This window comes from Salmo salar, chromosome ssa14, assembly GCF_905237065.1.
Source record: "Salmo salar chromosome ssa14, Ssal_v3.1, whole genome shotgun sequence".
Taxonomy (NCBI): Eukaryota; Metazoa; Chordata; class Actinopteri; order Salmoniformes; family Salmonidae; genus Salmo; species Salmo salar.
Genome location: NC_059455.1, coordinates 36,274,489 through 36,288,903, shown reverse-complemented (window position 1 = coordinate 36,288,903; position 14,415 = coordinate 36,274,489). Strand labels below are relative to the sequence as shown.

Genomic DNA, 14,415 nt, shown 5'->3' with positions numbered 1-14,415 from the left:
TAATGGCTGGTGAATAGTGGTTAGCCCTAAGCCCTATTCCTGGATAAATATCATCCATCAACAGACTGACACAAACTACCAAGACAGATGGGAATCATGGTACATTCCCTCCTGGGGGGAGTAAGGACACACACAAACGCACACACATGCACGCAACGGCACACACGTGCGCTCACCCACACCCATTAGAGGAACTATCAGTGGTTAGTTATACACAGAAATATGAGTCGGGGTGGAGACCTCAGGATGTGTGAGAGAAGGAGATTTTGAGGGGTCTTTTTTCAGGGCAGTCTCTTATCCCTCTCTGTGGAGCTGTCATACAGAAGCACCCCAATAGGTCACAATGCTAAAGGAGGGGAGACGAGCGAAGAGAAAAGTTTTCATGTGGTTTGGTCACACACACACGTGGGGTGAGAGGCAGGATGGAGCCTGCGGGGTCACCAGGTGACCTCACGGTGTGCCATCACAGACCGTGCTGACAGACAGACCATGGAATCTACCACCACCCTCCACGCTCTCCTTTTCTCTCACTGCTCATCTTTCTATCTCAGTCCCTCACTGCCTCTCTCTGTCTTTCTCTCATTCACTCTACCCATCTCTCTATTTCCCTTGGGACAGTGATCTGTTCATTCTGTTGAAGTGTACCAGGTGGAGAGAGGGAGGAGGTGTTCCCCTGTTCCTGAGGAGTGGGAAGCCAACAAGACGCCAGCACAACAGATGCTTGGTGAAGAAAACCCGTGCTGCATCCATCACTCCACCTTACAGATGTAGGATATTGTTGTGTATTTCAGTTTTAAAAAGGCTTCTGAAGTTTTTTAACTTCCACTTTGAAATTTCACTTTTGCCCAAATGAAAAATGTATCAACCCCTACAAAAATCTCCATGAACTATAATCCACATAATAATTAACATTTCCCGTTGCTGAAGGATTATTTTCCTACTGTAGCAAACTGGCTCAAATTAAGGTCCTATACTGTACATCTGTACATTACTACACACACTGACTCACAGATACCCACACATAGACCAACACGAAAAAAGTTATAATTCTATCACACACTGAAAAAAGAAAGACAGCGAGAGAGAAAGAGAGGAAGGGAAGGAGAGGGAGGGGGAATAAAACAGGGTCTAGGTTCCTGGCTGTGTTCAGACTAGATTTAGTGAGCAAACAAATCTAGTCTGATAGAAGTGATACTCCTCCTACCTTTTCCTCCTGCCTCCTCCTGCCTCCTCATCCTGCCTCATCATCCCGCCTTCTCCTCCTGCCTCCTCATCCTGCCTCATCCTCCCGCCTTCTCCTCCTGCCTCCTCATCCTGCCTCATCCTCCTGCCTTTTCCTCCTGGGTTTATAGATGACACATGCTGCTCTTTTCTTCCTCTGTTGGCATGGTAAACATTTTCACACACCACACATCCCTAACAGACAAATACCATCAGATACATTATGACATAAGATTGCAAGGTGATGTGCTTTTACCTCTTTAGTGCATAGGAAGGAAAAGAGAGGAGGAGAGGAATCCATGCTAGACTTGATGCACCTGGAGTCTTATTCAGCCAACTCTCACCCAGCCCTTCATCAGAGCAGCCGGTAGCTCAGTGGAATCATGTTCGCGTGTGTGTGTGTGTGTGTGTGTGTGTGTGTGTGTGTGTGTGTGTGTGTGTGTGTGTGTGTGTGTGTGTGTGTGTGTGTGTGTGTGTGTGTGTGTGTGTGTGTGTGTGTGTGTGTGTGTGTGTGTGTGTGTGTGTGTGTGTGTGTGTGTTTCCTCAGAGTGGTGTGACAGATGCTAGCAAGCGCTAGGTCTCGACGCTACGCCTCTGGCATGTTAATGATGCTCTGTTTTTAACTGTGGGGTTTGGACACACACACATGAACATACACACACAAACACAAATATATTCTACCCTCTTTCTAAGTTTGAGTCCTAATATAACATGATAAAGTGTGTTGTCAGTTAACCCATACTCTTGTTCATGGAGTGTATGTGATAGAGGAAGCCCCATACAAAAGCTCAACTAGCAACGCTTCTGTCCTCTTTTTCTTCTTCTACTTTGTTCTTAAACACCCACACATCTACATCCCTGGAGAGTTTTCTTAAGCAGGAGGAAGTGAGATGGTGAGAGAGAGAGAGAGAGAGAGAGAGAGAGAGAGAGCGAGAGAAAGGGGGGAGATGGTGAGAGAGAGAGAGAGAGAGAGAGAGAGGGGGATGGTGAGAAAGAGGGGGGTGAGAGAGATGGTGAGAGAGAGAGATGGAGGGGGTGAGAGAGAGAGGGGGGTGGTGAGAGTAGAGAGGGGGGAGATGGTGAGAGAGAAAGTGGAGGGGAGATGGTGAGAGAGAGAGAGAGAGAGAGGATATGCTCGTTGCATACACACACAACAACACATGTCCAATATCTCTCCATACACTGGCATCCCTATAACGTCCTCAGCGATGTGTCTACACAGCAGCTAGACCTAGATTATATATTTGTCACAACACTAAAGGGCCCTTCTGTGAACTTCTCTACACTACAGCTTCTACCACTACTTCTATTACGAGTACTCCATTCTGTGAATGTGTGTGTGGGGAACATGAGGAGTTTGTTTGTGGTTTGAGGAGGGGGTTTGGATAGAGAGATGACTTCACTTTGGCTTCAGAGCCTCTTATGGGGGTTAGTGGGTTGGGGCTTGGTGGGTTTAGGAGTATTCCTTGGGGTGCATGGTGCTCACACACACACACACACACACACACACACACACCACTCTCACACACACTCACGGACTCACACTCTCACACACTCACACACACTCACACACTCACACACACATTGATTGCCTGTGTATAGTCTCACAATGGAGAGGTGTGGGCAGTATAGGACCATATGGGGCCCTATAGGAACAAAACGTGTGTGGGGGCTGAAGGCTCGGGCCACAGTGGGAGTTCACTGTTCAGACCTGGGAATCCCTCAGGAGAATGGAAACACCATCACGACGGTCATCAATCAAAACTACACTGACATAAACGAGCCTAAACAACGGCCTGCGACTTTACCATGTCACCATGTCACCTCTGCCCTGTGGCGAGGGTCCGCCCACTGGCGCCGGTGTTCGATAGGCCCCTGCCCTCCACAGCTCAATGTGATTGGACACCGGCTCCAGAGCGAAGCCGCTGCCCACTCTCGGCTAATTGGGTCTTTGTGATTGCGCAGTCTGTCGTGGGATTGGAGGAAACTAAAGTTGTGAAAACAGCATTATGGTCAGCGGCGGTGAGTGACGGGGCGATGCGAGGCGATCTCAAAGCGCCAGATGATCTTCCTTGGTCCATTATAGTGCATTATGGGGGATGGGATGGTTTCGCCTCAGCAACCGAAACGACACAAAGACCCTCAGAGCGGGACCCTGGAGACAAACACACACACAGCACACTGTACTAAGGGCCCCGCCCGGACCTGAGAACGGCCCCATACACTGAGATGGAGAGCTTATGGAAAAACACGAATACAATTCACATACAGGCCTCACACACGTTAAGTGCTCCTTCTCAGTCACTAAAATTGAGGTCAACACGGACACATCAAACACAAACAAAAGTCACACACTCTCTATCCAGCTGGACAACAAGTTTCAATATGATAATAAACCTCTTATCCACATCTCAGACTCTCTAGGTAGAGCTCTAAACAAAACACACACAAAACTTGTGTGACTCTATTGAAAGCAATATTAGACATAGATAGTATGGAATTAAAGATAGTAGATTTCAAAGTAGAGCTGGGTGATATGGACAGAAACTTTTATCGTGATAAATGACCTAAATTGCGTAAATAGAACGATAAATGTAGAACATTAATGTGCCCCACTTTTTTTTATTATACTTTAATCTACAACCGCTAGTGTGATGGTTGTAGCCATCAATTGTCCCATTAACAATCACACATATTAGCAAACTTATTGTAATGAACTCTATCAGCAAGATGCCTGCGATAAGGGATCGGTATGGTCGGTTTATCGTCCCAGCTCTACTTCAAAAGGTAGGTGAGATAAATGCCCTACAGTTAAAACAGGTCAGTATCTATTATCTTCAGTTAAAACAGGCTATAGTAAAGGACCAGTATCTATTCTCTTCAGTTAAAACAGACTATAGTAAAGGACCAGTATCTATTCTCTTCAGTTAAAACAGACCTCTACTGAGTGTCTTTGTGCAGCAGCTCCATTGAGAGAGAGAAGGTGTGGGAGGACAGGTCACACACCCCTCTCTTTGTACCTCCTCTGTGCTTTTATAGCCTGCACAGGATGGAGTCTGCCTTTTTTAAAACAGTGTGTATAATGGCTGTGGTGTGTGCTTGACTCAGTGGCATCCCTGTATGGTCGGTGTGAGGCCTTGATCTTTATGGCACAGTAGTGCACTTGTCCCATAACAGCAAAGTTGCTGGTTCAAGAGCCCACTCTGACATGTTATGGTAATAGTATCACAGTTCTTGTTATTTAGATGTTATAGCCTTAGGCTATTGAGATCCACAACCATCACCCCAGATCTCACTGCAGATTGATGTGCGTCAGGTAGGGACATGAGCAAACGACAGGGGGCGCTATCTCCCTCTAGTTTCTCCTCCATCCTTTTCAGTGAGGCATCGTATTCAGCAAGAAACAAGAGGTATAAGTCTTACTATTTGATGTGTTCAATAACGAATATCAATAGCCAACAGTACACACATCCATCTATATTAAACTATTTTGTAGTTGGTTATGAATGGTTGGCTACTTTTGTTTTAAGCTCTAAGCACTTTTCTATGCAACATTTGTCCAATTCAGTCACAAACAAATAACGTTATTATTTGTCACATAATTAATAATTTTCCTGATAAGCTCGACTGTTATCGAAATGATCACGGCATATTGGCTCATCATGAATAATTGACGCAGCTGAAGTCATGACCGCTTTCTCAGGTAGGCAGGTCTAGTCATGATGTTGTCACACTATTGTGACTTGTTAGAAACATCAGTAAAACAGTAAAAATATTAAAACATTACAACATAGTCTACACAAACATAACATACAATTCACAAGTTACAAAAACATACATAAAAGGGCCTGCTGTGCCAGCAAGAGAGCACAGAAGAGAAGAGACCTACAACATGCGTCAGAGGAGCGTGAGACCGCCCTGCGCCACAAGCGTTCGCCTCGCGCGGAGTAGGCTGTAATTCCCACACTCATTCAATTCTCCCACTGGGACGAAGCAACTACAGTCCGTGCGCGGAGCTAAACGGAGACACTTCCATACAGGGCAAATGGCTGCGAGTTTCTGCAGAACGACTTGTGCGTTTATATGGATGTTTGCAGTTGTTTCAACCGCTCGAGTATATCCACCGAACGAAGGTAAGGAGTGGAGTGTTTTTTGAGTATTTTGGGGGATTTAGGGAGGGTAACGTTACGGTTATCCGCAGTATTTGGTTAGGCTACTCGCCGTGTCTTCATTGAGGGTCCGTTTCGGTCCCCTCTTTTCGACTACTGGACACTGATAGATCTTATTATTTGGTAATAATAACATTTTAACGTGTTTACACATTTGGAGTAGTGTGCACATCGGTTGGTTCAGCAAGTACCAACCTGCTTTGGATACGCTCCGATAGATATACAATGAGGAATGCCCCTTATCTATCCAACCTGCTGAAATCACTTTCCTTATCTCTGTAACTGTGTGTTTCAGTGACATTACTGGACACAAGGACAGTTCCCGGGGAGCTGAAATGGGCAGCCAATCCCACAGAAGGAGGGGTGAGTGAAGACTAACCTACTTAAAATCAAATCAAACTTTATTTGCCACATGCGCCAAATACAACAAGTGTAGACTTTACTGTGAAATGCTTACTTACAAGCCCTTAACCAACAGTGCAGTTCAAGAAGAAGAAAATATTTACCAAGTAGGCTAAAATAAAAAGTAATAATATAGAGTAACACAATAAGAATAACAATAACGAGGCTATATACAGAGGGCACCGGTACCGAGTCAGTGTGCAGGGGTACAGGCTAGTTGAGGTAATCTGTACATGTAGGTGGGGGCAAAGTGACTATACATAGGTAACAAACAAACAGCGAGTAGTAGCAGTGTACAAGGGGGGGGTGGTGTCAATGTAAATTGTCCGGTGGCGATTTTTATGAATTGTAAGCTGTCTAATGGCTTGGGGGTAGAAGCTGTTGAGGAGCCTTTTGGTCCGAGACTTGGCGCTCCGGTACCACTTGCCGTGCAATAGCAGAGAAAACAGTCTATAACTTGGGTGACTGGAGTCTGACAATTTTATGAGCTTTCCTCTGACACCGCCTATTATATAGGTCCTCGTTCGCACTACCCTATGTAGCGCCTTACGGTCAGATGCAGAGCAGTTGCCATACCAGGCGGTGATGCAACGAGTCAGTATGCTCTCGATGGTGCAGCTGTAGAACCTTTTGAGGATCTGGGGACCCATGCTAAATCTTTTCAGTCTCCTGGGGAGGAAAAGGTTTTGTCGTGCCCTTTTCACGACTGTCTTGGTATGTTTGGACCATGATAGTTCGTTGGTGATGTGGACACCAAGGATATTGAAACTCTCGACCCGCTCCACGACAGCGATGTTAATGGGGGCCTGTTCGGCCCGCCTTTTCCTGTAGTCCACGATCAGCTCCTTTGTCTTGCTCACATTGAAGGAGAGGTTGTTGTCCTGGCACTACGCTGCCAGTTCTCTGACCTCCTCCCTATAGGCCGTCTCATCGTTGTCGGTGATCAGGCCTACCACTGTTGTGTCATCAGCAAACTTAATGATGGTGTTGGAGTTGTTTGGCCATGCAGTCGTAGGTGAACAGAGAATACAGGAGGGGACTAAGTACACACCCATGTGGGGCCCCAGTGTTAAGGATCAGCATGGCAGACATGTTGTTGCCTACTCTTACCACCTGGGGGGCAGCCCATCAGGAACTCCAGGATCCAGTTGCAGAGGGAGGTGTTTTGTCCCAGAGTCCTTAGCTTAGTGATGAGCATTGTGGGCACTATGGTGTTGAACGCTGAGCTGAAGTCAATGAACAGCATTCTCACATTGGTGTTCCTTTTGTCCAGTTGAGAAAGGGCAATGTGGAGTGTGATTGAGATTGCGTCATCTGTGGATCTGTTGTGGCTGAATGCAAATTGGAGTGGCTCTAGGGTGTCAGGGAGGATGCTGTTGATGTGAGCCAGGACCAGCCTTTCAAAGCACTTCTTGGCTACCGACGTGAGTGCCATGGTGCAGTAATCATTTAGGCAGGTTACCTTTGCTTCCTTGGGCACAGGGACTATGGTGGTCTGCTTGAAACATGTAGGTATTACAGACTCGGTCAGGGAGAGGTTGAAAATGTCAGTGAAGACACTTGACAGTTGGTCCGCGCATGCTTTGAGTACACGTCCTGGTAATCTGTATGGCCCAGCGGCTTTGTGAATGTTGACCTGTTTAACCTCTCCTAGGGTAGGTGGGACGAAATCGTCCCACCTACGCAACAGCCAGTGTAATCCCGTGGCGCGATATTCAAATACCTTAGAAATGCTATTACTTCAATTTCTCAAACATATGACTATTTTACACCATTTTAAAGACAAGACTCTCGTTAATCTAACCACACTGTCCGATTTCAAAAAGGCTTTACAACGAAAGCAAAACATTAGATTATGTCAGCAGAGTACCCAGCCAGAAATAATCAGACACCCATTTTTCAAGCTAGCATATAATGTCACATAAACCCAAACCACAGCTAAATGCAGCACTAACCTTTGATCTTCATCAGATGACAATCCTAGGACATTGTTATACAATACATGCATGTTTTGTTCAATCAAGTTCATATTTATATCAAAAACCAGCTTTTTACATTAGCATGTGACGTTCAGAACTAGCATACCCCCCGCAAACTTCCGGTGAATTTACTAAATTACTCACGATAAACGTTCACAAAAAACATAACAATTATTTTAAGAATAATAGATACAGAACTCCTCTATGCACTCGCTATGTCCGATTTTAAAATAGCTTTTCGGTGAAAGCACATTTTGCAATATTCTGAGTAGATAGCCCGGCATCACAGGGCTAGCTATTTAGACACCCACCAAGTTTAGCCCTCACCAAAGTCAGATTTACTATAAGAAAAATGTTATTACCTTTGCTGTTCTTCGTCAGAATGCACTCCCAGGACTTCTACTTCAATAACAAATTTTGGTTTGGTTCAAAATAATCCATAGTTATGTTCAAATATCCTCTGTTTTGTTCGTGCGTTCAAGACACTATCCGAAGTGTAAAGAAGGGTGACGCGCCCGACGCGTTTCGTGACTAAAAAATTATAAATATTCCATTACCGTACTTCGAAGCATGTCAACCGCTGTTTAAAATAAAATTTTTTGCCATTTTTCTCGTAAAAAAGTGATAATATTCCGACCGGGAAACCGTGTTTACGTTCAAAGAGAGAGAAAATAAAAACATGGGGTCGCCTCGTGCACGCGCCACAGTCTCATTGTCCTCTGATAGACCACTTACCAAAGGCGCTAATGTTTTTCAGCCAGGGGCTGCCTCGACATCATTCAGCTTTTTCCCGGGTTCTGAGAGCCTATGGGAGCCGTAGGAAGTGTCACGTTACAGCAAAGATCCTAAGTTTAATAAAAAGAGTCAAGAAGCCCAAGGAATGGTCAGAATCTTCTCAGGTTTTTGCCTGCCATATGAATTCTGTTATACTCACAGACACCATTCAAACAATTATATGCATATTCTAGTTTCTGGGCAGTAGTAATAACCAGATTAAATCGGGTACGTTTTTTATCCGGCCGTGCAAATACTGCCCCCTACCCTCAACAGGTTAAAGGTTTTGTTCACATCGGCTACCGAGAGCATTATCACACAGTCATCCAGAACAGCTGGTGCTCTCGTGCATGCTTCAGTGTTGCTTGCCTCACAGCGAGCATCAAAGGCATTTAGCTCGTCTGGTAGGCTCGCGTCACTGGGCAGGTCGTGTCTGGGTTTCCCTTTGTCGTCCGTAATAGTTTTCAAGCCCTGCCACATCCGACAAGTGTCAGAGTCGGTGTAGTAGGATTCAATCGTAATCCTGTATTGACGCTTTGCTTGTTTGATGGTTCGTCTGAGGATATAGCGGGATTTCTTGTAAGAGTCCGGATTAGTCTCCCGCTCCTTGAAAGCGGCAGCTCTAGCCTTTAGCTTGATGCGGATGTTGCCTGTAATCTAACAATGACTACTTCAGTGACAATGTGAAGATGGACTGCATTCTACTGCACCCTCCAACTCTCTCTCTTACTCTCTCTAACACTCTTTCTCTCTCTCTTTTTCTCCCTCACTCTCCCTTTACAACCTCTTTGTTGGTTTAAGTTATTGGTGAACTTGACTTCTCTCCAGACTCCTTTCCAGTGTCCCTTGGTTCATTTTATTTTACTGAACTGCTTGATTGACAAGGTCCTGGTCCCCATGCACTGAGCCCTTTGATTGCCAGAACCCCCCCACCCCTACCCCTCCACACACACACAGACACACACTCACACTCCCATCTTCACATCACAGTCGGGGCCAGTTTACAGCTTCATGACCAGGTCCTATTGAATACCTCTATACACTCTCTGGCCTGCTACATCTAAAGCTCTCGACAGCAGGGTGAAGACACATTATTATTATTATTATTATTATTATTACATGGTAATAAGATGCCAATTACACATAGTTAGACGAGTTCACCATACAGCCCCATACAATGTCCTTGATAAACTATCCAAGATAAAAGCATGGAAGGTTTTGTAGTCACTGAAGCTGATTAATGATTCTAAATGATGTTGGGGTCTCCCGAGTGGCGCAGTGGTCTAAGGCACTGCATCACAGTTGCTAGCTGTGCCACTGGAGATCCTGGTTCGAGTCCAGGCTCTGTCGCAGCCGGCCGCAACCAGGAAACCAATGGGACGGTGCACAATTGGCCCAGCGTCGTCTGGGATAAGGGAGGGTTTGGTCGGCAGGGATGTCCTTGTCCCATCGCACTCTAGTGACTCCTGTGGAGGGCAGGGTGCAATGCACACTGACACAGTCGCCAGTTGTAAGGTGTTTCCTCCGACACATTGGTGTGGCTGGCTTCTGGGTTAAGCGAGCAGTGTGTCAAGAAGCAGTGCGGCTTGGCTGGGTTGTGTTTCAGAGGACGCATGGCTCTCGACCTTCGACTCTCCCAAGTCCGTACGGGAGTTGCAGCGATGAGACAAAACTGTAACTACCAATTGGGTACCACGAAATTGGGGAGAAAAAGGGGTCTAATAATCGGAATGTTTGTGTGTGTGTGTTGCCAGTGGGAGGAGGTGAGCATCATGGATGAGAAGAACATCCCCATCAGAACGTACCAGGTGTGTAACGTGATGGAACCCAGCCAGAGCAACTGGCTTAGAACCGACTGGATCCCTCGATCTGGAGCGCAGCGAATCTATGTCGAGATCAAGTTCACCCTCCGGGACTGTAACAGCCTGCCTGGAGTCACTGGCACCTGCAAGGAGACCTTCAACCTCTACTACTATGAGTCTAACAATGACAGAGAGCACTACATCAGAGAGAGCAACTTCCTCAAGATCGACACAGTGGCAGCCGACGAGAGCTTCACTCAGGTTAGGACTCTTGCTTTGTTAATACTCTCTCTGTCAAAGTTTCAGATCTGACGGTATGTTGATTTGATGTTGTTTTTTCAGTGTAAAAATTACCATGAGGTAACATTGTGTTGCAATGGCTATTGATAATTATTAATGATATTATTATTATTATTATTATTATGATGATCAGGTGGACATCGGGGATCGCATCATGAAGCTAAACACGGAGGTGCGTAATGTAAAGGTCACAACCCGGAAGGGTTTCTACCTGGCGTTCCAGGATGTTGGCGCCTGCATCGCTCTGATCTCCGTTCGCGTTTTCTACAAGACCTGCCCCCTCAGCATCCGTAACCTGGCAACCTTCCCAGATACTAACACTGGAGCTGACACTTCCTCTTTAGTGGAGGTCAGGGGGTCGTGTGTGAACCAATCAGAGGAAAGGGAGGAGCCTAAGATGTATTGTGGCGCAGATGGGGAATGGCTGGTTCCCATTGGTGGGTGTGTCTGTAACCCGGGATACGAGGAGAAAGGTGGAGCCTGTCAGGGTAAGGAATTTGATTTACATATATTTCAATTTAATTACCACATTTTATTTGAAATTGTATCGAACCATGGGCTATGCACTTAACTTTAGCTCAGTCGACTAAGTCATCGGCTCTGAGCTCTGGAAGAGACATGGAAATAGGAGAGACTGTCGGGAACAGACGTTCTGAAGACAGTTTTTTATAGCACGCCATTTCTCTCTCTATTAAACACACGGAAACACACACACAGCGGTTGAGGCTCAATGCTTCAGTAGGGAGTGACATACAGCTGTGTGACTATTCTGCCAACCTTATTTATGATGGCCATAGCCGCAGCTATAACTTTTAGACGACTGCGGACCCAGCGGAGGGTGTGTGTGTGTGTGTGTGAGATAGTAGAGAAAGGGGTACCTATCAAATTGTTCTGTATGTGACAGACACCAGGTTCTCTCTCTCCCACTCTCTTCCTCTCTGTGCCTCTCTCTCCATTCATAACTCTCTCTCTTCCTCCATAGTAGAGTTAATGACATCTGAATGCTGTTTTCTTTAACAAGATTGAACTAAACCCTTGACTTTGGTCAGCTTTGATCTGAAGTTAAGGACCGGCTATTTTGAACAGTATATCCTTTCCCCCCACTCTATTAAATCAAGACTGCCCACTCAGGACTGGAGTACTCAAGTGGTGCCAAAGTACTGTCAGACTTAATGACCTACTGGACTGAATATTACATCTTAGCATTTCCATCATGTCACTTAGCGCAGTGGTACCCAACCAGAGCTACTAGGACCCCTGGGGGTACTTGGCCTATCTACAGGGGGTCCTTTTTTTATTTCTTTTTTTACCTTTATTTAACTAGGCAGGTCAGTTATGAACAAATTCTTATTTTCAATGACAGCCTATCAACAGTGGGTTAACTGCCTTGTTCAGGGGCAGAATGACAGATTTTTACCTTGTCAGCTCAGGGATTCTATCTTGCAACCTTTCGGTTATTAGCCCAACGCTCTAACCACTAGGCTACCTGCTGCCCCACTTGAGAAAACTCATGAGACAATAGGCCTACTGGTAAAATGCACATGAGGGGGTACTCCAGGCAGAGCAAAATTTAGTTGGTGGTACAGTAACCAAAAAAGGTTAGGAACCACTGAATTAGTGGACTAGTGACCAACAGGGACAAAGAGAAACCGGGAAAGAACGAGGCAGTGAATGAGAAAAGTACTTTATAGCTCTATAGAGAGCTATGAAGAAAGAGTACCGTCCCCTCCCCCATGGAAGAAATCAAAAGGTGGCCCTCTCTCACAGCCTCGCCTGCCATTGGATGGATACAAGGTGGATAGTGGGAAGGGGGGAGGCATTAATCTTCAATGTGGGCTTGCTAAGGCTTGAGGAGGGTTGTGGAGGGGTGGAGAGAGAGAGAGGGAGGAGAGGAAGAAGGGATTAGTTTATGAATGAGGGAGGAGTTCTATGAGGAGGCCATTGGTGGATTAAGTCATTAATGACAGCCCAGCCTCCCAATTGTTGCTGTGTTGCAGTGTTAGAGGGGGTAAACATGAAAGAGGTTCAGGGTTACCCCCCTCCCCTAATCTTTATCCCCACCTGTGTACCTCCCCTGCAACCCTTCTAACGCTCCAACACAGCAGCAATTGGGAGGCTGGGCTGTCAGTGACGCCTTATGCCACCAATGACCTCCTGATAGAACTCCTTCCCCATTCACATACTAATCACCCCCCCCCCATTAAGAGCAGGGTCATGTCTGCTCTACCAAAACTTGCAACATTACCGCAAAAATGGAAGTAGGGAACTAGTCTGTCAGCATTAAAGACTATAATTGGTTATAGAAAATTGTGATAAATAAAAAAGTATACCAGTTTCATTTAAGGACGTACCGATTCCATGGTTTATGTATGAACTGATACTCAAAACTATGCCGGATTCAAAACTTAGAACTTTTCAATGTAAATTATTATACAAAATTCTTGCAACCAATAGAATGTTATATATACTGCTCAAAAAAATAAAGGGAACACTTAAACACAATGTAACTCCAAGTCAATCACACCTCTGTTAAATAAAACTGTCCACTTAGGAAGCAACACTGATTGACAATAAATTTCACATGCTGTTGTGCAAATGGAATAGACAACAGGTGGAAATTATAGGCAATTAGCAACACACCCCCAATAAAGGAGTGGTTCTGCAGGTGGGGACCACAGACCACTTCTCAGTTCCTATGCTTCCTGGCTGATGTTTTGGTCACTTTTGAATGCTGGCGGTGCTTTCACTCTAGTGGTAGCATGAGACGGAGTCTACAACCCACACAAGTGGCTCAGGTAGTGCAGCTCATCCAGGATGGCACATCAATGCGAGCTGTGGCAAGAAGGTTTGCTGTGTCTGTCAGCGTAGTGTCCAGAGCATGGAGGCACTACCAGGAGACAGGCCAGTACATCAGGAGACGTGGAGGAGGCCGTAGGAGGGCAACAACCCAGCAGCAGGACCACTACCTCCGCCTTTGTGCAAGGAGGAGCAGGAGAAGCACTGCCAGAGCCCTGCAAAATGACCTCCAGCAGGCCACAAATGTGCATGTGTCTGCTCAAACAGTCAGAAACAGACTCCATGAGGGTGGTATGAGGGCCCGACGTCCACAGGTGGGGGTTGTGCTTACAGCCCAACACCGTGCAGGACGTTTGGCATTTGCCAGAGAACACCAAGATTGGCAAATTCGCCACTGGCGCCCTGTGCTCTTCACAGATGAAAGCAGGTTCACACTGACCACGTGACAGACGTGACAGAGTCTGGAGACGCCTTGGAGAATGTTCTGCTGCCTGCAACATCCTCCAGCATGACCGGTTTGGCGGTGGGTCAGTCATGGTGTGGGGTGGCATTTCTTTGGGGGGCCGCACAGCCCTCCATGTGCTCGCCAGAGGTAGCCTGACTGCCATTAGGTACCGAGATGAGATCCTCAGACCCCTTGTGAGACCATATGCTGGTGCGGTTGGCCCTGGGTTCCTCCTAATGCAAGACAATGCTAGACCTCATGTGGCTGGAGTGTGTCAGCAGTTCCTGCAAGAGGAAGACATTGATGCTATGGACTGGCCCGCCCGTTCTCCAGACCTGAATCCAATTGAGCACATCTGGGACATCATGTCTCGCTCCATCCACCAACGCCACGTTGCACCATAGACTGTCCAGGAGTTGGCGGATGCTTTAGTCCAGGTCTGGGAGGAGATCCCTCAGGAGACCATCCGCCACCTCATCAGTAGCATGCCCAGGCATTGTAGGGAGGTCATACAGGCACGTGGAGGC

At 46.3% G+C, this 14,415-nt stretch overlaps 1 protein-coding gene across 1 annotated transcript in view; it reads left to right on the top strand.

The window, feature by feature from the left end:
- The first annotated feature begins 5,113 nt into the window (after positions 1–5,113).
- Positions 5,114–14,415, top strand: part of LOC106569458 (ephrin type-A receptor 4) — a 75,602-nt gene continuing 66,300 nt past the window's right edge. Inside the window, exons 1-4 of the mRNA XM_014140822.2 lie at positions 5,114–5,354; positions 5,686–5,753; positions 10,300–10,608; positions 10,781–11,135. Of these exons, the coding sequence (XP_013996297.1) occupies positions 5,267–5,354; positions 5,686–5,753; positions 10,300–10,608; positions 10,781–11,135 (820 nt within the window). The 5' untranslated portion in view covers positions 5,114–5,266. The remainder of the gene's footprint in view (positions 5,355–5,685; positions 5,754–10,299; positions 10,609–10,780; positions 11,136–14,415) is intronic.